The sequence below is a fragment of the Coregonus clupeaformis genome, chromosome 31 (genome assembly GCF_020615455.1).
Source record: "Coregonus clupeaformis isolate EN_2021a chromosome 31, ASM2061545v1, whole genome shotgun sequence".
Classification (NCBI taxonomy): domain Eukaryota; kingdom Metazoa; phylum Chordata; class Actinopteri; order Salmoniformes; family Salmonidae; genus Coregonus; species Coregonus clupeaformis.
Window position 1 is genome coordinate 24,538,968 of NC_059222.1, and position 23,465 is coordinate 24,562,432.

The following is a 23,465-nucleotide window of genomic DNA, read 5'->3' on the forward strand; positions in this document are numbered from 1 at the left end:
TCTTGCGTGGAGCCCCAGATCGAGGGAGATTATCAGTGGTCTTGTATGTCTTCCATTTCCTAATAATTGCTCCCACAGTTGACTTCTTCAAACCAAGCTGCTTACCTATTGCAGATTCAGTCTTCCCAGCCTGGTGCAGGTCTACAATTTTGTTTCTGGTGTCCTTTGACAGCTCTTTGGTCTTGGCCATAGTGGAGTTTGGAGTGTGACTGTTTGAGGTTGTGGACAGGTGTCTTTTATACTGATAACAAGTTCAAACAGGTGCCATTAATACAGGTAACGAGTGGAGGACAGAGGAGCCTCTTAAAGAAGAAGTTACAGGTCTGTGAGATCCAGAAATCTTGCTTGTTTGTAGGTGACCAAATACTTATTTTCCACCATAATTTGCAAATAAATTCATTAAAAATCCTAAAATGTGATTTTCTGGATTTTTTTTCTCAATTTGTCTGTCATAGTTGACGTGTACCTATGATGAAAATTACAGGCCTCTCTCATCTTTTTAAGTGGGAGAACTTGCACAACTGGTGGCTGACTAAATACTTTTTTTCCCCACTGTATCTACATAGGCATACAGAGGCCCATTATCAGCAACCATCAGTCCTGTGTTCCAATGGCACGTTGTGTTTACTAATCCAAGTTTATCATTTTAAAAGGCTAATTCATCATAAGAAAACCCTTTTGCAATTATGTTAGCACAGCTGAAAACTGTTGTTCTGATTAAAGAAGCAATAAAATTGGCCTTCTTGAGACTAGTTGAGTATCTGGTGCATCAGCAATTGTGGGTTTGATTACAGGCTCAAAATGGCCAGAAACAAATAACTTTCTTCTGAAACTCATCAGTCTATTCTTGTTCTGAGAAATTAAGGCTATTCCATGTGAGAAATTGCCAAGAAACTGAAGATCTCGTACAACGCTGTGTACTACTCCCTTCACAGAACAGCGCAAACTGGCTCTAACCAGAATAGAAAGAGGCGTGGGAGACCCCGGTACACAACTGAGCAAGAGGACAAATACATTAGAGTGTCTAGTTTGAGAAACAGACGCCTCACAGGTCCTCAACTGGCAGCTTCATTAAATAGTACCCGCAAAACACCAGTCTCAACGTCAACAGTGAAGAGGCGACTCCGGGATGCTGACTTTCTAGGCAGAGTTGCAAAGAAAAAGCCATATCTCAGACTGCCCATCTTAATCTTTGCTTTTTATTGGCCAGTCTGAGAGATAGTTTGGCATGAGTTGGACCGCTGAGTGTTTGACACTTTTTTGGTAACTACAGGATTCCATATGTGTTATTTCATTTTGAAAAAAACTTTAAAAAAACTTGTATGAGTAGGTGTGTCCAAACGTTTGACTGGTATTGTATATAATTTTTTTGCTAAACAGATGGTGCTCAAAACAGGTCCCACCTGCCCTGAATGACATGTCACCACTGGGTTAAGGTAAGGGACCACTTACAGCACATGGGAGAAATACAACTGACAAAATACAACTGACAGTACTTTTTTTAAATAAATATTTATGATAAAACGTGGGCTTAATAATGATTTTAACATCTGATTTGTTTGTTTTTTACAAAAATATGAGTGGGAACGTGCCCTTGTGCCCCCTATGGCATGACGCCTCTTTATGACCCTCTAATTTTTTTCACTTCAGAAAAGCAGCCGGGTTTTTGGGCGACGTCACATCTAGGAAAGTACACAATCCTGTGAAGGTGCAGTGGTCGGACACAAGAAGATCATCTTCATTTTTCTGAAAAAACGGCCGCTGACTCTTTTATGAAATATCAATGTTACGTAATAATTCGTTTAGATTAGATTATTACACCAAGATTTCGCTAATAACCAGCTACATTCGTAATTTTCAAGCGAATAGCCAGTAGCGTTAGCTGGCTGTCCATCGAGCTAACCGTGCTATCTAGCTAACTATGTTTACTTTCGTCTTTGTTGATCAGTCACGGGTACAACCCTGCAAGGCAAATATGAGGGATTGTAAAGTTTAAACGTCTCTTCATATTGCCCATTGATACATTTTGTGTACGGACATCTGACAGGGGAGCTAAATTAATAGCTAACGTTAGTTAGCAACACTAACGAAGGTAAGGCAAACTTGAGAGTTGTTTAGCTAAATAGCGAACGATAGCTAGCACTAGCTGTAAACAGTAGCTATCAAGCTAACATAGCTAGTAAATGCTTGATTTACCGCGTTATGTGGCTAGTTAGAAATGTTGACAATTTGCATAGCCAAATATAACATTAATCTTCCATGTTATTGACGTTACAGCAATGGATAAACCTCCTTTCAGACAAAACCAAAACTGCGGAAACTGGGAATTGAAAGAGAGATTGGGCATGGGCAGTTTTGCCCATGTCTACCTGTATCAACATCATGTAAGTATTTAACTAGTTAATAGCAACATTTTTATAAGTAACCCCTAGTACTCTAAACTGTTCCTGATTCCAGACTTGAATCAAGGTAGCTCAACATCCTGCCAAATCAGTGTTGGACTTGGATATATGTTTATATGTAGGTGAAAGGATGTCAACCACTTCCTAGATGTGAACAGTAAGCTTGACTGGGTGACAGATATCACAGGTCAGATTTGCCAGAAGATACCGACCCTACTGTTACACTTGTTTACACTGAGCTGCACTGGGGTGGGAATGCAATCATGATACATTAACACACCGTGGAGCCGGGGTCAGATATGGGTCGGAAAACGCACCTCAATGCAGGGATGGGATATGCCACTGTTTTCCAAATTGCTCCTTTATCCACAATGCTTCATCGAGAATGATGGAATACTGCTAGTTTTCCTGAAAAACTGCCCTTTTTGTCCTCATGCTAATTTGCAGTAGACACAGCAGCCATTATGGAATTGCACATCACGTTGAACAACAAAGGAGCTGATTGGCTAACACTGCCATTCCAAAATGGCTGCAGTGGCTACTACTAGCTAATAGGGCTGGGACGATACTGTATCGCGATACTCGTTTGTATCGTGGTATGGAAACACAACACAAGCGGATTTAACTTCTTTAGTAAAACAGGCTTAATGTTGGAAACAAACACAATTATGTTGTCAGCCAGAGTCAAATGTATTTATTTTCCAAGCTAAAGCACACAATATACTTTTTTAAAGGACCAATAGAGTTTGGTCTGCTTCATGTTCAAATGTTTGGCATTGAAAAAATATTGCGATACTGGTATCGTCCTGGCCCTACTAGCTAGCATGAAAATGGCAGTTTTCCGGGAAAACTAGCAGTATTTAAGTCTTCTAGATGGAGCAGTGTGAATAAAGGTACAATTTGGAGTACAGTGGCACATCCCATCGCTGCATTGATGTACATTTTCCGACCCATATCTCGCGCCTGCTCCACGGAGCAGCTCATTGTAAACAAGTGTAACGGTAAGGTCGGTATCTTCTGGCAAAGGTCAAATGGCCACCACTTGAGAGAATCACCCTGTAGCTTAAAAATACCTTACTGTTTTGTATTCTTATCGCTGTGAATTCATAAGTGCACATCTGTTGAGTTGACCAGCCGTTCTACAGGTTCAATCAAGATAATAGATGAGACTTTACTGTTTTTTTCCTCGTTTCTAAGGACACATCAGAAAAAATTGCGGTGAAAATGTGTCGCCTGGAGTTGACCGCAAGAAATAAAGACAGATGGAGCAGAGAGATCCAGATCATGAAAAAGTTTGTCTTCATCGTATTATCCTATGTACATCATTGAATGCCACACACATTTGAACTGGGTGACTTCTACTTTTTCAATGATTGAAATATTGGCATTTGCTTCTTGTATGTATCAAGTACAACGTTTTTCTTGTCTATTCAGGTTGAATAATCTCAATGTAGTGACAGCGAGAGACGTGCCAGAGGAGATGAAGCACATTGCCTTAAACGACCTTCCACTGCTGGCCATGGAGTACTGCTCCAAGGGAGACCTCAGAAAGGTGGAGCAGCTGAAGATTAATATTTTATTGTCCATTTTCCTTAGTCGACAATTCTCTTTTTATTTGCTATAAACCCCCTTGACATATACACAGTCCTGAGTGGAGTCAGCCACGTTGCAGTGCCCCTGGAGCAGTTAGGGGTTAAATGCCTCACAGAAGGGCACAGTGACAAAAAATGGTTCTGTCATGAGGTCTGAAGTATAGCATTCTTCATGTTAGCAGGCATTTGTCCAACAATGTGTTTATGGTTGAATTTGACAGATGCTGAGCAAGCCTGAAAATTGCTGTGGACTGAAAGAAAGTGAAGTACTTTCCCTGCTCAATGATGTTGGTATGTACTGTACCATACCATTGTATTGCTTATAATTGTATCAATTGTGGGTCTGCATAGAACTGATTTCTGAATGGTCTTTATATAACAGGTTCAGGCATCCAGTATTTGCATGAAAACAAGATCATACACAGAGACCTTAAACCAGAAAACGTAGTGCTGCAGGATGTCAATGGAAAGGTAACCCAATATGTATGGGCCAGCACACACACTGTCATCATGCTCTGTTTATAACTGTCTACATTTTTGTGCAATTGGTGTTCTAAGGTGTGACATTGTCTATTGTTTGTTATTTTTAAACACTACTGTTCATCTTGCAATGTTAATATGTCTAAATGTTTTCCTTGTTCAGTTGGTTCACAAAATCATAGACTTGGGCTATGCCAAAGACTTGGACCAGGGGAGTCTGTGCACCTCATTTGTGGGAACACTGCAATACCTGGTGAGCATATTATCCATCCTGCAAGCACTCCTAGATTCCTGTTGATTCAACGCTACGTCATTGTCTTTGTTTGTTAGTCACGATTGATTAAAACCGGACTTACAAATTGATACTTACATATCTTTTCCCCAGGCCCCTGAGCTATTTGAGAATAAGCCTTACACTGTCACAGTGGACTACTGGAGTTTTGGCACAATGATATTTGAATGCAGTTGTGGGATCCGGCCTTTTCTGCACAATCTTCAGCCTGTCCAATGGTAGTTGTCCCTCTGCATTTGAGTTACATTAACACGGTTTTCAAGTGCTAGTTTTAATTCTAAGTGATCCTCCAATGGGCACTAGGAGGTAACCATCCTAAATGCCTTTTTCAATGTTATTCCTCAGGGCCAGCAAAGTGCGGAACAAAGGTCCCAAAGACATCATGGCTGTGGAGGAATTGAATGGGGAAGTCAGATTCTCCACACATCTACCATACCCCAACAATCTGAGCAGGTCAGACACCATCACATACTCTATTCTAATGTCATTATTACAGTGCCTTCAGAAAGTATTCATACCCCTTGACTTATTCTACATTTTGTTGTTATACCCCATAATGACAGTGAAAACATGTTTTTAGAAATTTAAGGAAATGTATTGAAAATGAAATGCAGAAATCACATTTACATAAGCATTTTCTATGACACTCCAAATTGAGCTCAAGTCCATCCAATTTCCTTTGATCATCCTTGAGATGTCACTACAACTTGATTGGAGTCCACCTTTGGCCAATTCAATTGTTTGGCCATGTTTTAGAAATAAACACACGTGAAGTATAAGGTCCCATAGTTGATAGTGCATGTCAGAACAGAAACTATACCATGAAGTCCAAGGAACTGTCGTTGAGCTCCGAGATAGAATTGTGATGAGGCATATATCTGGGGAAGGGTATAAAACCATTTCGAGTGTTGAAAGGTTCCAAGAGAACAGTGAGCTCCATCATTGGGAAATTGAACAAATATTGTTCTACCCAGACGCTGGCTGTCCGACCAAACTGAGGAACCGGGCAAGAAGGACCTTGGTCAGGGAGGTGACCAAGAACACAATGACCACTCAGAACTACAGCGTTCAGAAGGACAACAGTCTCTACGGCACTTCGCCAATCTGGGCCTTATGGGATAGTGGCCAGACAGAAGCTACTCCTGAGAAAAAGGCACATGACCGCATGCCTGGAGTTTACAAAAAGGCACGTGAAAACATAAGGCAAAAGATTGTGGTCTGATGATAATTATTTTTACCTCTTTGGCCTGAAACCAGGTACAGCTCATCACCCATCTAACACCATCCTTACAGTGAAGCATGGTGGTGGCAGCATCATACTTTGGGGATGCTTGTCAGCGGCAGGGACTGGGAGACTGGTAAGGATAAGAGGATACAATGAATGGAGCCAAATACAGGCAAATCCTTGATGAGAACCAGCGTGCAAACGACCTTAGACTGGGGTGAAGATTTACTTTTCAACAGGACAATGACCCCAAGCATACAGCCAAAGCAATGCTAGAATGGCTTCAGAACAAGAATGTGAAAACCTTTGAGTGGCCCAGCCAAAGCCCAGACATGAATCTATCTATGGAAAGACTTGAAGATTGCTGTTCACCTCTGCTCCCCATCTAACTTAACAGCGCTTGAGAAAATCTGCAAGGAAGAATGGGAGAAAATCCCAAAATCCAGATATGCAAAACTGATACATACATACCCAAGATGACTCAAATCTGTAATCGCTGCCAAAGTTTCTACAAAGTATTGACTCGGGTGTGAATGCTTATGTAAATTAGATTTCTGTATTTCCTTTTCAATACATTTGCGACAATTTCTAAAAACATGTTTTCACTTTGCCATTATGGGGTATTGTGTGTAGATGGGTGAGGATCTTTTTTCACAATTTGAATTCAGGCTGTAACACAACAATGTGGAATAAGTCAAAGGGTATGAATACTTTCTGAAGGCACTGTAACCAGCTGTCCTATCCTGTCTATGTATAGCAGGGGTGCCCAGCTCTGGACCTCGAGGGATGAGAATGCTGGTTTTCATTATCTTTTAGCCACAGACTGTTCAGTAGGGTACCAAGTAACAGAACATTGAGATAAAAAACAATTATATTGTGGAGAACAAATATGATTGTCAAGTAGAACAGTGAATCGTGTCAGCTCAATTTATGGCCACATTCTGAACGTTTCACCTCATTGAGTAGCATAAGTCGAAAACCAAGACTGTAACTCGAGGGAAACGACCATGACCTGTATAGATTGAATTTGTTTCCTCTCCACCGGGGGGATGTTAATTTGCATTACACTCATTCAGGACACTGCTGGAGCCCATGGAGATGCTGCTGCAGCTAATGCTGAAATGGGACCCTGTCCAGAGGGGAGGCAAGACCAACGCTGACAGCAAGAAACCCCTGTGCTTTGAAGTGCTGGAACAGATATTATGCATGAAGGTTAGTACTGTAACGTATCATACTGTATCTCTTGAGCTAACAATAGTCTTTTCAAGTTTCTCTGTCAAGGCTGGGCTCTTTTATTTGATTGTCTCATGGACAAGATTCAATGAACGCTTAATTTCCCCATAGTGTGTCAATGTGCACATAACATACTTTTTAAGCAAAATGTTAAGTTTGCCTGTTAGTGCTTGATATTTTGGATTGACTCAGTCTGCTAGCCAATCGGCTTCCTTTATTTTACACATATAATTTCTCCCATTGGCAGGTTGTCCACATCCTGAACATGACCACGGCCCAGGTCCACTCCTTCCAGCTGGCCCCAGATGAGAGCCTCCATAGCCTGCAGCGCCGCATCGAGACGGAGACCAAGATTGAGTTGGTCAACCAGGAGCTGCTGCAGGAGACGGGGGTGTCGCTGGACCCCAGGAAGCCTGCAGCCCAGTGTGTCCTCGACGGGGTGGTAAAGACTTTGGTTCCACTTTGCTACTTCGTGTGTTGTAATTTGTTAGAATGTAGTTTTGATACAACACACTGGAAATCTTACTCGCCTGTTTAGCATGAACATCTTTAGCAATTGATCCCTGTGTAAAGTGCTTGTTTTTTTGTGTGTTGTGCAGCGAGGCTGGGACAGTTACATCATCTATTTGTTTGACAAGAGCCTCACCAAGTACTCTGGTCCCTTCAGTGCTAGACAGCTGCCTGATAAAGTCAACACTATTGGTGAGTACTGCCTTCTCTGCCTGCTGATATTTAGATGGAAATACATGGCTCATGCAATTAAATAGCGGTAGGGTGTTTTTATTCTTGGATGGCAAAAACAGAATTGAGCATTCAGTTAAACTCGTGCTCCTTCCATGGTTTGGTTCAAAGATGTCTTCAGTCATATGTTCTTCCATCATATGTACCAAGCCTTATGTAGGAGATTGTCGTCCTTTTTCCCAGTGCGGGAGGCTAAGTCCCAGCTGCCCCTGGTGGTGCTGAAGAAGGTGTGGGGCGAGGCGGTGAGCTACATCTGTGGACTGAAGGACGACTACAGCAGACTGTTCCAGGGCCAGAGGGCTGCCATGTGAGTAAGCCTGCTTTACTAGACACCAAATCATCTGAAGTGAAGTAAAAGGAAGCAAGATTCTTTCTTTTGAATGTGGTAATGTCTCAAACTGGAATGGCTGAAAGAAGTTTCCAGACTTGCTTTGGAAGAATCAGCTCTTTGCTTTTTCATCTATGGCGTGTGTGGTCTTGTTATCTTGATGTACATTTTTAGTTTTTTAACAGACAGAGTCATTATATTCTGTGTGTTTGTCCAGGCTGAGCCTCCTGCGCTACAACACCAACCTGACCCGGTGCAAGAACGGCATGTTTGCCTTCTCCCAGCAGCTGAAGGCCAAGCTGGACTTCTTCAAGAGCAGCATCCAGTACGACTTGGAGAAGTACAGCGACCAGATGCACTATGGGATCTGTGAGTGTTGGCTGGCTTATGATTGGTAGTGCCAGGAATAGTCACCCACATGGCCTTCAGCTGAAATGGTACCCTATTCCTTTATATAGAGCACTGCTTTTAACCAGGGCGCAAAGTAGGGAATAGTGCCATTTTAGAATCAACCATGCTTTTGTATTATGAAAAGATAGTGTTGGTTATTTTCAGGAGATTTGGTTGTTTCTCTCCCACAGCCTCAGAGAAGATGCTGAAAGCGTGGCAGGAGAATGAGGAGAAGGCGGCTGCGTATGCACAGGTACTGGCTGGGATGGGGACACATCTAGGAACCTTGTTGCATGCATTACAGGTGCATCAAATGGCGTGAAGTAGAAGTTAACCACAAATCTTGGATCAGATTACCCCACCAATCCTAATCATCGGGGTATCCCTACCTACTCATATGTTATGTCCACTAGGTGGCAGAGGTGAGCCACCTGGACGAGGAAATCATGTCGTTACACTCGGAGATCGTGGAGCTGCAAAGGAGTCCCTACGCTCGTCGCCAAGGAGACGTCATGGAGCAGCTGTGAGTGTTCTACACTAGGCAGGAATGACAGGCTGTCTGTCTCTACTGAATTAAACACATCAAGGGTCTAGGAAGTGCCAGGAAGTTGTGGAAGTAGATGGAGCCTCATTGAAATGTTTGGCTTCTGATTTGGCTAGTAGCTGACCTGATGTTGTTTTTCATTTGCATTGCCAGTCATATACACCTAGAGTACTCAAATGCACTTTTAAGAAGAGTATCATTCTGAAAGCCTCAAACAAGATTTAAATGAATGTTCTAAGAGAATGTATCGTTTATTCATTGATTTCAGGGAGGAGAAGGCGATTGAACTCTACAAACAACAAAAAATGAAATGCAGAAGTAAGCCACTTTTGTCCAATAAATACAGTCACTGCATTGCAGCTGTTTTTAAATTTCAATAAGGCACAGTAGTACTTTTGGATATTGAATAAAATCTGTAATCATACGACTGTAGTTGTATAAACACTACCACTTTCTGACACCTGTGTGCTGTTCTTCCCTTAGCGCCTGACCCTGATGTGAGCAGTGACAGCTCCGAGATGGTTAAAGCCATTATACAGACTGTCCAGAACCAGGACAAGGTCCTGAGAGACCTCTACACACACCTCGGGTAAGCAGGGTCTGGGACTGTTCGGTGGACTGTCATGTCACCAACAGAACGTTGCAGATAGAAATGCACTTAATAAAGCTGACCTGATTCTTTACTCTGTTAGAGAGGCATGCGTCTGTTCTATGCAATATATTTTTCTCTCATTCTAAACGTTCTGCAACAATGTGCCTTACTGCAGAGGTTCCCAAACTGGGGTCCACGGCAGAAGGTCCAGCAGGGGGTACGCGGCCAGATCTAAAAATAAATATATATTTTTTTTTTTCATGAATATTGCTAACAGATTAAACCAATTTTGGCCAAGGGATTTCTAAAATAAGTTGAGGGTGTAATGCAATACTATGTAATATTCATCTACAGTATGTTCTTAACCCTGGGCAACATGGTCCTGGGAGGCTCACAGGGATATTGGTATCCACAGTACTACTTGTATTCCCCCAAAATGTTGTTTTTGAACATAAATGCACTGTAAAGTAATCTCTAAAACTGCAAGGTCTCCTCTCTGCCTATGGCAAAATGTGTAGCATTGCAGGAAATTAGCTTGGGGTCATGCAGGACCTATAGGATGGCATGCTTTCTCTCTATATTCAGCTATTAATAGGCTACATTTGGTTATTATGGATTAAAAAGCTGGGTAATATAATTTAGTAATGCCAGTCATTACTCTTCTTTAGAATTGCATTGTATTAATTGCATACATTTGTTTCTAAAGTACAGTATGTCATTTTGAGAAGATATGAAAATGGGCCGCTGCCTCTGACAAACATTCCAAAAGAGATATTGACATGGCTACAGTAGGCTGGCCAAGACGAATGCTAGGTGTCTTTTTGTTACTTTCTTTTTGCAGACTATCAACAGTAGCCAGCATATTGCTAGTATGTTCACTATTTTTAAGGTTTACTTTTGTAAATCACTTTCCCTAAAATAAATAAATAAGCTCAGCGAGTAGATTGATGGGTGTTTCTTTTTGCTCAAGACAGCTCGCGTGTGCGGTGTGAAGGCAACTCATGTACTGCTTGAAGTTGACTCGCGGGTTGCCTGGCTAGCCAAACTCGTTGCTCCAGCCAAACGCTTCGCCACGCCCATATATGTTAGTTTCTCTCCGCAATGAGTCTGGATCTGAGTATCTCCCTACCCTTCACTGAATGCGAACACATTCAGGGCTGTCTGATTGGTCCAGAAACCGATGGGTTGAGCCAGAACACATTCGGGGCTGTCTGATTGGTCCAGAAACCGATGGGTTGAGCCACACATGGATAAAGCGGTGGTTTGAAAATGGCTTTGATACTCTGGTTGTAGACGATCCAATCGTTGACGTCTTTGTTTTGTACAACGCCCCTCGTCACCACAAACGACTTCAATGATGGCACTCTGACTAAAATATGTAGCGAATGACAGAGCAGCAGCAGAAGAAGTTGGTGTGAGTCGTCAAATATAAACACAACATGTAAAGTGTTGGTGCCATGTTTCAAATATCCCAGAAATGTTCCATATGCACCAGAATTTGTTTTACATCCCTGTTAGTGAGCATTTCTCTTTTGCCAAGATAATCCAGGTGTGGCATGTCAAGAAGCTGATTAAACAGCATGGTCATTACACAGGTGCACCTTGGGCTGGGGACAATAAAAGGCCACTCTAAAATGTGCCGTTTTGTCATACAACACAATGCCACAGATGTCTCAAGTTTTGGGGGAGTGTGCAATTGGCATGCTGACTGCAGGAATGTCCACCAGAGCTGTTGCCAGATAATTTTAATGTTAATTTCTCTGGCTTAAGCCGCCTCCAATGTCGTTTTAGAGAATTTGGCAGTACGTCCAACCAGCCTCACAACCACAGACCACGTGTAGCCACGCCAGCCCAGGACCTCCACATCCGGCTTCTTCACCTGCGGGATCATCTGAAACCAGCTGATGAAACTGTGGATTTGCACAACTGAAGAATTTCTGTACACACTGTCAGAAACCGTCTCAGGGAAGCTCATCTGCGTGCTCGTCGTCCTCACCAGGGTCTTGACCTGACTGCAGTTCGGCATCGTAACCAACTTCAGGGTGCAAATGGCCACTGGTACGCTGGAGAAGTGTGCTCTTCACGGATGAGTCCCAGTTTCAACTTTACCGGGCAGGTGGCAGACTGTGTATGGCGACGTGTGGGTGAGCGGTTTGCTGATGTCAACGTTGTGAACAGAGTACCCCATGGTGGCGGTGGGGTTATGGTATTGGCAGGCAAGCTACGAACAACGAACACGATTGCATTTTATCGATGGCAGTTTGAATGCACAAAGATACCGTGACGAGATCCTGAGGCCCATTGTCGTGCCATTCATTCGCCGCCATCACCTCATGTTTTAGCATGATAATGCACGCCCCTATGTCACAAGGATTTAAGGATCTGTACACAATTTCTGGATGCTGAAAATGTCCCAGTTCTTCCATGTCCTGCATACACACCAGACATATCACCCATTAAGCATGTTTGGGATGCTCTGGATCGACATGTACGAAAGCGTATTCCAGTTCACACCACACCAATATCCAGCAACTTTGCACAGCCATTGAAGGAGTGGGACAACATTCCACAGACCACAATCAATAGCCTGATCAACTCTATGCGAAGGAGATGTCGTGCTGCATGAGGTAAATGGTGGCCACACCAGATACTGACTGGTTTTCTGATCCACGCCCCTAACTTTATTTTAAGCTATCTGTGACCAACCGATGCATATCTGTATTCCCAGTCATGTGAAATCCATAGATTAGGGCCTAATGAATTTATTTCAATTGACTGATTTCCTTATATAAACTGTAACTCAGTAAAACTCTGTTTTATATTTTTGTTCAGCGTACAAATAGCATGACATTGTAGTCTTCAAATCTATTTTTATTTGTCACATGCTTCATGAACAACCGGTGTAGACTAACAGTGAAATATGCTTACTTACGGGCCTTTCCCAACAATGCAGAGATATAATTGAAAAATAATAACACGAGGAATAAATACACAATGAATAACGATAACATGGCTATATACACAGGGTACCGAGTCGATGTGCAGAGTTACAAGGTAATTGAGGTAGATACAGTATGTACATATAGGTAGGGATAAAGTGACTAGGCAACATGATAGATAATAGACAGTAGTAGCAGCAGCGTATCTGATGAGTCAAGAGTTAGTGCAAAAAGGTTCAATGCAGATAGTCCTGGTAGGTATTTGGTTAACTATTTAACTAACTATTTAGCAGTCTTATGGCTTGGGGTAGAAGCTGTTCAGGGTCCTGTTGGTTCCGGACTTGGTGCATCGGTACCGCTTGCCATGCGGTAGCAGAGAGAACAGTCTATGACTTGGCTGGCTGGTGTCTTTGACAAGTTTTAGGGCCTTCCTCTGACACTGCCTAGTATAGAGGTCCTGGATAATAAATAATAATATAATAATAATATGCCATTTAGCAGACGCTTTTATCCAAAGCGACTTACAGTCATGTGTGCATACATTTTTACGTATGGATGGCAGGTAGCTCGGCCCCAGTGATGTACTGTGCCGTATGCACTATCCTCTGTAGCGCCTTGTGGTCGAATGCCAAGCAGTTGCCATACGAAGTAGTGATGCAGCCAGTCAAGATGCTTTCAATGGTGCAGCTGTGTGACTTTATAAGGATCTGCGGGCCCATGCCAAATCTTTTCAGCTACCTGAGAGGGAAGAGGCGTTGTCGTGCCTTCTTCACGACTGTTGTGTGTGTGGACCATGATAATTCCTTAATGATGTGGACACCGAGGAACTTGAAGCTCTCGACTGCTCCACTACAGCCCCGTCGATGTGGATGGGGGCGTGCTCGGTCCTCCGTTTCCTGTAATCCACTATCAGCTCCTTTGTTTTGCTGACATTGAGGGAGAGAATGTTGTCCTTGCACCAAACTGCCAGGTCACTGACCTCCTCCCTATAGTCTGTCTCGTCATTGGTGATCAGGCCAACTGCCGTCTATCGTCAACAAACTTTAAGGATGGTGTTGGAGTCGTGCGTGAACAGGGATTAAAGGAGGGGACTAAGCATGCACCCCTTGGAGTGGGTCGAGGGTGTCTGGGATAATGTGTTGATGTGAGCATGATCAGACTTTCAAAGAATTTCATGGCTACAGATGTGAGTGCTACGGGCAATAGTCATTTAGACAGGTGACCTTTGTATTCTTGGGCACAGGGGCTATGGTGGTCTGTATGAAACATGTAGGTATTACAGACTGTGTCAGGGTAAAGTTTTAAAATGCACTTGCCAGCTGGTCAGCGAATGCTCTGAGTACACGTCCTGGTAACAGAGTATGTGAGCGGAGCGAGGATCGTGCCACATTTTATTGGAGAGCAGAGCAAGTTTCCCAAAGGCTGGAGCATCGACCTTCTTGCACTCTCCAATTTCGCTTCAGTAGCGCTCCAAGTAGTGCTCACGTCATGAGCTCAGGGCATGCCCGGCCCAGCATGCATTTGCAGTCTACTTGTGTTCTGCTATAGCCCTTTGCTTTAGCTACTGTCATGGAGTTTGCAAAATATTTTCATAAAGAAACTGATAAAACACACAGGTGCAAAATCAAGGTGACTTACAAAGATGAGGAGGACCAAGAGCAAGAAAGGGAGTGTGGTGATGTAGTGTTCACAACTAAGGAAATCATTGTGGAATCTGAAAATACACGTATCCCGAACGCATGATGGTGTACTTACTACATGCACATGCTAACAGAAAGGAAAGAGGTGGGTAGCTAGCTAAGTGTGCCATTGTAGCAAAGTATTTATAGACTAAAAATCAGATCTCTTAAAAGTTTTGTTCATTTTCGTTCTGTTATCTATGCAATAGGCCACCAATGATTTTGGCCCAATAGGCCTGGTATATTACCTCTTTGAAGGAGTATTCGGTTTCTCCGCTGCTGGCCTGCTCCCCAGGCACCATCGCATGAGCCTGAAGCCACAGACTCTGTCCAAACTCGTGTTTCTAAAAATGAATTTGAAGGCACTGAGCCTAACAAGGAATTTTTTTTTGTTTAATTGTATTTAATTCTAAGTAAGTCAAAACCTAATATGCGCAATTTAGACACTAATGATTTAATACAACAAAATGTTGTTTAAATGCTGAGCGCTTAATGTCCCTGCCAGCCTAGAGTGTCGCACTCTCAAATGCATCACAATGTATTTATTTGTAGGCTATAGCCTTGAAATAATATAGCCTAAATAATTCATTTTCGTTCCTTCTTAGGCTCCCTCTCTGGGTCCTGACCTATTTAGTGTTTATATGCTGTTTAATATGACATGTAGCCTATTTGAAATGATGAGCGCTTCTTACAGTCACCTTTTCATGTTTATTAAAATACTTTTCATTCAAATCATATAGTTTGGTTTCAATACTTCTAAACCAAATGGTAGGTCAAGGTAGTCACAAAAATAGATGGGTGTTGGTTAAATTATGATTTTTAAAGAATGGAGCGAATTTGGAGCTGCAGGTTTTTTTCCCCTGTGAGCAAGGAACGGTTTTTAGTGGAGCGGTTGGAAAGGACGTAGAGTCCCGATGAGCGGGATTTCCGACCGCTCCACTCCGCTCACATACTCTGCCTGGTAATACGCCTTGTGAATGTTAACCTGTTTAAAGCTCTTACTCATCGTCTATGGAGAGCGAGATGACACAGTCGTCCGGAACAGTTGGTGCTCACATGCATGGTTCACTGTTGCTTGCCTCAAAGCAAGCATAGAAGGAATTTAGCTCGTCAGGTAGGCTTGTGTCACTGGGCAGCTCACGGCTGGGTTTCCCTTTTGTAATCCGTGATAGTTTGCAAGCCCTACCACATCCGACAAGCATCAGAGCCGGCGTAGTAGGATTCCATTTTGGTCCTGTTTTGACTGTTTGATGGCTCGTCGGAGATCATAGGGGGATTTCTTATAAGCGTCCGGATTAGTGTCCCGCTCCTTAAAGCGGCAGCTCCAGCCTTTAGCTCAGTGCAGATGTTGCCTGTAAATCATGGCTTCTGGTTGGGATATGTACGTAGGGTCACTGTGGGGACGACATGGTCGATGCACTTATTAATGAAGCTGGTGACTGAGTTGGTACTCCTCAATGTTATCGGATGAATCGCTGAACATATTCCAGTCTGTGCTAGTGAAACAGTCCTGTAGCTTAGCATCCGCTTCATCGGACCACTTCCGCGTTGAGCGTGTCACTGGTACTTCCTGTTTTGAGTTTTTGCTTGTAAGCAGGAATCAGGAGGACAGAGTTATGGTCAGATTTGCCAAATGGAGGGCGAGGGGAGAGCTTTGTGTGCGTTTTCTGTGTGTCTTCAATGGTAGCGACAGAGCAGGTAAATGTTGAACTGGAATGCCAAAATGCGCTGAAACGTTACTGTCCTAACATGTTTCTATTGGCCCCGGGCCATCGTTAATGTCGGACCCTGCACGCAAAAGAAAATAAATGAATATGCCAGAAAACAGTAGGCTAAGTGGATTTCCACTCATTGTTACCACATTATATGGGAAGTGCAAATTCACTCACATTATATGGGATGTGCAAATTCATGCTCTCTCCCTCGACTGCAACCACGGCACACTCAACGCATACACCCAGGTACCGAGAGGCGGGACAGACAGCAGACCGTCAAACCAGCAGTGTTTCACTATCATCGCTCACTTTGTGACTGACAGGTGCCTGACCTATCGAAAGATCGCTACAAGAAGCATATCATTAATTCTAGCGGGAGAGGGCTCGGCAGACTTTTCTGACTAGCGAATTGAAAAGTAGCCTATTTAATTTAAGTGGAAAACACTGTTTACCTTCTGTTCCCCCATGCAGTAAGATCTTATTGAGCAAGCAGAAGATCATTGACCTGTTCCCGCGCATCGAGAAGACACTGGAGAACATCAAGGATGCCGACAACACAGTGATGCAGATGCAGATTAAGAGACAGAGAGAGTTCTGGCACCTATTGAAGATTGCCTGTGTGAGTGATTGAAAGGTTTTATCTATAGAACTTCAGTAATGTTAGTCATAAGATCATGAAGTCAAATAACTTGGGTTATTTTAAGTAATGTGCAATTGACCCTTTGCTATGCCACGCCCCAGATTTATGGGCAACCAATCGTTGGTTGGACACAAGCTAATCTTGATCGTGTCCGACCAGCCTCGAATAGTTTTAAATGCATGGAAGCCAATGATGGCAATGGCAAAAACAGAGTTTATCAAAAAATTGTTTAAATGGCTAAATAATTTAACAGTGCACCAGGGGTACTTGCGACTGTGATTCCTAAAATGCAGAGACCGTTGGGGTATTCTTCCGAGTCTGAAATTATACTTTTGTTCCATAACTTTTGTTCCATTGTTTGCTAGCTGGGTAACTAGCTATACTAGCACTAGCCTCCATTGAAAGAAAATCGCTCTGCCTATTTCCTCGTTGCTAAAACTCTAATAGTTCGCCTAATTTCAATTTATGTGACAAAATAAGATGGTATAGAGAATCATTGTACCATCTAAACCGTTGCTAAATATATTTTCCATAACCAAAACTATTGTTTCAGCTGGTTAAAGCTGGTGTACAAAACCGAAAATAAGACGCATAAACGAAACTTAAGAACGTGAAGCATAGAAATAACGCACATAGAACAGATCTACCGCTTCTTAGCCTTGTTTTCAAGTAGAATGATAGATCTATAACTCACATTTCTATGTGAATTTGGTCAGGTCGACCAAAACGTTACATTGCCACTTTAAAATAACTTGTTTTCTATATATATATTTTAGCTAGTTAAGCTAGCTATATTATGAATTGAACTCCTATTATCGACATCATATGATACGATCTGAGGGCACTAATTAGCTCCAAGAGAGGTTAGTATCTTTAACTGCATGCTGACAGTTTATTCAGAACCATCCAGTGTCTAGCCACACTAAAAACTTAATTTTACCATGTTCCTGTGAAGCAATTCTTATGACAGTCCACCACAACATACCAGGGGGTCTCCTGATTAGCAAGGGACAGTCTGTGCTTAATTTGTGTATTAAAAACACAGTTTGAGATCATTGTGAGGGACTTTCTCCACTAGTTTGGAGAATTGGGCTTCCCAGGAAAATGTCTGAGGTTGCAACAGTAACATTTTAAAAAATGTTTAGTCATTTAGCAGACGCTCTTATCCAGAGCGACTTACAGGAGCAATTAGGGTTAAGTGCCTTGCTTAAGGGCACATCGACAGATTTTTCACCTTGTCGGCTCTGGGATTAGAACCAGGGACCTTGCGGTTACTGGCACAACGCTCTTACCCACTAAGCTACCTGCCTTAGCCTTGACTTAGCAAAGGGTACATTTTCTTTAGAATTCACTTAGCTAGGTCATAATGTGAACATGTGTTCTATATAAGTAATGGCATTTGTCTTCTCCCAGGCTCAGAACTCGACAAGGAACTCGATAGCAGCCAGCCCAGAGTCGTCCAACCCCCTGCAGGTGTCCCAGTGGGCCCAGTCTGCCCAGCCCATCAGCGCCCCTCACCCTCTCACCTCCCTACCTGGACCCAATGACAGGTACTGGTCTATACAGCAGACAGGAGGGGTTTATGTGTTATGTAGCGGACTGAAAAGAATGTCCTTCGTACAGTATGTGACTTATTCTCTCTCCTCCCCACCCCCCTCCAGTGATGCTGCCCCACGACTGCTTCAAGAGAACCAGAAGTACCTCAGTCAGCTGACCAGCCTAATGCAGGAAGCTGCTGACGAGCAGTCCAAAAGCGTAGTGGTGAGTTGGGCCATTTTTCTCAAAGCTAGCTAGACTTGCAATGTAATCCTGTTTCCTGGTATTCTGTCAATGCAGTGTCTTATATTTCACTGTTGCACATCACCACATTTTCTTCAGTGTGTTAAAGAGAGACTGTCACATAATGAAGGGTATCTTAACAGTTTTCCTTGGGTTTGGTTTATTTCAATCCTACCCACAGCTGGCAGCAACCAAGTAATCATCAATCGCAGTGCAGCTGCACGTGACCCGATAGTAATGCTCAAGATCAATTTGGTTTGACATTCGATATCCCTATGGGGCTAGTTGGGGACCATCAGTACATTACACAAGGAATAAAATATTGGGACAATTTCAATAGCTTCATATTTCAAAGACTTCAAACCGTCAATCCAAATAAATTGTAGAAATTAATATACAAATATTGAAAGCATTTAATGAGACAACTAAAAGATGTGCAACATGAAAATATTGTCACATTTACATTGTGACAGAAGCCCTGGTAGACTGTTTCAAGTTATCTAGAAGGGTGAGTGACTGTGTACTGTTTTGGCAGAATGAATGTACAAACACTTGCCACGTGTGAACACACACACAGGGGAGACACACATTAAACTACCCGCACAAGACAAATTGTTTTGCTTCAGTCATGGCCGCTGCATTTCTTAATGACCAAGCTGAAAAACTATGCCAAATCAGAAAGTTCAGCCCGCCTTTAAGTCTTAACACACACACATTTATAATATGTGATTCACACCTGAAACACATTCTTTCTTCTTTAGTTGGTACCACTGGTGTGCATAATTTACCCAGCACTCTCTTATGTGGGTCGACTCCCTATCATGATGGGATTAGGTATCCCAGGTCAGGAGGTTGATGAGGGTCTGAGTTCTTTCCTCTCATTTGGCCTTCAGAATGTCGCTTATCTGACCTTGTTAAGTGTACTTGGACACTTCCTTAAGGCTAACTGAGTTTGCATTTAGACTCTGATCCATTTAAAACAAGTCTGGGCAGGTAGCGTAGTGGTTAAGAAAGTTGGGCCAGTAACCGAAAGGTCGCTCGTTCGAATCCCTGAGCTGACTAAGTGCTAAATCTGTCGATGTGCTCCTGAGCAAGGCACTTAACCCTAATTCCTCTAAGTCGCTTTGGATAAGAGCGTCTGCTAAATTACTCAAATGTAAATAGGAGGTTGGCTGCCTTGCTGGAGGGTACGGAGATTAATATCTAAACCACAATTCAAACGCCACTCCACAGTTACCCCTTTGTTTGTGACAGGTCAGGTTTCATGTCATAATCTCTTGGTTTGTCTTTGTAGGACCAAGATTGGAGCTGGACTAAATATGAAACGTTGTCTACGAAACTGCAAAAACGAAATGTATGAATACGTCAACCACAGGAGACTGCTGAGGGGAGGACGGATCATAATAATGGCTGGAATGGAGTGTATGGAATGGCATCAAACACATGGAAACCATGTGTTGGATACCATTCATGCTGTTCCAGCCATTGCTATGAGCCCGTCCTCCCCAATTAAGGTGCCACCTGCCATCTGTGATGTCAACAACAAACAAGGCACCGTCCAGCTAATCCCTGCCTGCCCTCAAACCAAGTAACACTAAGGACTGAATGTCGTTAACAAAATGGAGTCACGGTTATGTTGTTGTACATTTTGATGTGTGGACTTGGTCATTCACTTTAACGGCTAGCCTGAGCCAAAGTTTTTTTGTTTTTTTAAGACTGATAAAAAATACACATGCTCAATGGTTCTCTTCTCCATTTTCTCAGCTATTTGGTGGGTAAGGTGAATGATGTAGCATGGTTTTTAATCAACAAAAAAACGGATTATCAGAACACAAGACGTCAGTCGTCATTTGCTCTTCAAGCAAATGTCACCTTTTCCTTTGCCTCACTGATTATTGTGCAAATCTAAGTACCACTATTCATCAAAATCCATAATTAACTTTTAATATCATATCAAAGTATCTAAACTGTTAAATCAGGTGAACTGTACCATCTGATTGTGAGTCAAAGTTTTGTAATGACGGAGTATAGCTACAGAATGTTTGGGCTATGGAAATGGGACTGATAAGAGCTTGAAATGCATGCACATTTGTATTGAGCCTGTTCATCATGTCTCATGGCATGTGACGCAACACAAGGAAAACCACAAAAGATGGAGGGGGATAAGGAAATTGCAATCAAGCAACAGCACTTTGACACTCCCAAGTATCCTGGTTCCCTTCTGTACAGAGGAAGTAGTCAGACATCTGGGGGCCTGGATGCCCTCTAGAATCCTGTTTATGAGTCTCCTCTAGTGACGCAGCTGTCATTTCAATCATCCAATGGGACAGGAAATGTATAAACTGTATTTAAAATCAATTCAAGCATCGATCAAGGTGATAGGATTTTGATCATATGTGAATCTTATTTTGATTGAAGAAAAGTATTCTATCATGACTATACACACTTTACATGGAAGGGAGGACATATGGAAATCCTGCAGTTACTTTGTGACCAAGGATGCTGGTCTGTTTGTCCATATGTTGGAAATGTTGATCTGTTTAAACCTGAAAATAGAATACTTGCCACCAGAGTTCAATTCAGTTTGTCAGGTGCACTGTCATTTTTTTAGTGTGCATTCTTTTCACTGGATGCTCAATGTATGTAAACAAATGGCGGGACATGGTAAATTATTGAATGTACTGTAGTTACAACCCTAGAGGTGTAACTTAAGTGTTGACTGTAACAAAGATAAAGCGGATGCTTTGCTCCAGAAAGATGTTAAATCTATAAGTTGTATTTATGTAGTTAAATGACATGCAATGTCAGTTTTCTTCAAGGTTTGGCTCCATCTGGTGGTTTTAACCTGTCTATGAATGTTTACTTTATAGTAATTGTATTGTATAGATAAAAAACGTATTGGTATTACAATAAAAAATCACTTTGGCATGAATTTGTATTCCTTACTTAGCTTCTGAAGAAGCTACTAAACTATATTGTCCACTGACTGCTGTGGGTTGAGAAAATGTAGCCCTACTTCACTGTGTTTGTGGTACTCCCTATTTCTGACAGTGGTGGTTACTATGTCCATATTTCTGCTTTACCAAATTCCAAAGGTGGATTTTAATATGCTTGCTGGAGCCTGAGGAATGTGTGTAAAGAAGAAACCTGTCCGCAAACACAAGCTGTGTCTTTGGTTTACATGTTGCTTGTGTTCAGGGAAACCTTTGTAACATATACTTGGCAAACAGATTATATAATTATTCTGATTTAAATATGCGGTTGCAATCAGTTAGGCCTAGTTTTTTTTTTTCTTCAGGAATTTAATATCAAACTGGTGATTTCTGTCCACTGAGATTAACATGAAGGAAGTTTAAAATCTGTTCTTTCCCTTCATACTAAGAGTCAGTCACTGATTCAATACATGACTCACTGTCCAAAGGATATGCTGGTCTTCTTGCACTTTTTCCACCCTGTCATAATGACACATATTTCTTTGTTTCCATTGAAAAGAGTCACTCAGCTGGCTAGGTGACATGTTTGTTTTACTGCAGATGTCAGGAAATGATTTAGGAGCTGTGAGGTGAGTGTCTGTGGAGCTTGTCAGGTCATGTCCGGCAGAGAAATGTAGTAACTCCCCTTTGTAGATCTTTTTTTTGTTGTTGCATGAATGGAAGAGTAGGTCCATTTGTCCTCCCTTCAGACATGTTATCAATGCATTTGTCAGATGAATATGTTTGCATTCCCTTCATCAAGAGGCGGTTAGTCATCTCTTCACATAGCAGTTAAACTTAAAGGAAAACTCAACCCATTAGTCCATTGCTAATTTAGTCAATTTTTCAAAATCAAGTTTTCAAGATGTATAACTTTCAAAATACAGAAATAGAGCTGGTACTGGCTGTATTTCTGTATTTAAAAAGTGGGATATCTTAACTTGATTGCTGACGTTGAAAACATTTTCGGAACATATCAACAACGGACTAATGAAAAAAAAATACCAAAAGTGTTTCCCTTTAAGTTGCTTGTTTGTGCCAAAGATGATATCTTAATCCTCATCGATGATTCTGTGGAACTTCTCATATTTCTTTGCTCACAGGGCATCATTTAATTATAGGCCAATAGTCAGTCATTCTCTAGTGGGTGTCATCACTTATTACGAATCTGAGCTAAGTGGTTTCTGCCTTATTCTCTTTGCAGTGATGGCGGAAAAGGAATACTATTCAGCATTTGATGTGGCCTGGCAAACTGCAATATAAATAGCGACTGCTTGTAAGTAACAACTGCCACTGTAGCAGTGCTAAAAAAATGAACTTGTGGTCTGGTTGCCCTAAAGTCCAGTAAGGGAAAGTGGTTTTGTCTGACAGTTTTCATTTAGCATTTTACAATATGAACATTCCTTTATACAAGACCACAATAACTGCTGTTATTGTTAACTATTTTCTTAGAATTCCAACTCATTGATCATCCCTCCAACCCATTTACCATTGTTTCAATATGAGTGAACAATAAGTGCAGACACACAACTCATTGTTTCGTTGTTAGTAAACTCTTAAGTACAAAACAAGACAACGGTATCCTTGTTTCGATGTTAGTGAACCAAGTACTAAACAAATAAAACAAGCACAGACGCTGCTATCCCATCCCCCCTTCTATAAAAACCAGCAGTGTTTTAATATGTTGATACTCAGTGAATCACACAGTCATCGGAGGCCCCAGCATGCAGGAGACCAACCCCCTACTTAATGCTACATTCCTGGGCCTGTATTCATTAAAGGGCAACTCCACCACTTTTCAACCTCATTTTCATTATCTCAACACAATACCAGTGTCAACATGTGAAAATGGCTATCAACACCTTCCAGAGATGGCAAGGTGGTACTGGTTTTCACAATCTCAAACTCCAGCTTGTGTTTGT

General features: G+C 42.1%; 1 protein-coding gene across 1 annotated transcript; it reads left to right on the forward strand.

Moving 5' to 3' along the window:
• The first annotated feature begins 1,675 nt into the window (after nucleotides 1-1,675).
• LOC121547254 (inhibitor of nuclear factor kappa-B kinase subunit alpha) lies at nucleotides 1,676-21,497 on the forward strand. The gene is made up of 22 exons (XM_041858423.2): nucleotides 1,676-2,092; nucleotides 2,278-2,384; nucleotides 3,600-3,694; nucleotides 3,837-3,954; nucleotides 4,216-4,285; nucleotides 4,377-4,465; nucleotides 4,638-4,727; nucleotides 4,860-4,984; nucleotides 5,112-5,219; nucleotides 7,068-7,203; nucleotides 7,472-7,666; nucleotides 7,824-7,926; nucleotides 8,149-8,272; nucleotides 8,511-8,662; nucleotides 8,875-8,936; nucleotides 9,097-9,206; nucleotides 9,496-9,545; nucleotides 9,711-9,816; nucleotides 16,624-16,771; nucleotides 18,206-18,342; nucleotides 18,454-18,553; nucleotides 19,866-21,497. Exons 2-22 carry the CDS (start codon nucleotides 2,280-2,282, stop codon nucleotides 19,929-19,931), a joined length of 2,289 nt encoding a protein of 762 aa, XP_041714357.1. The 5' UTR covers nucleotides 1,676-2,092; nucleotides 2,278-2,279; the 3' UTR covers nucleotides 19,932-21,497.
• Nucleotides 21,498-23,465: the final 1,968 nt, after the last annotated feature.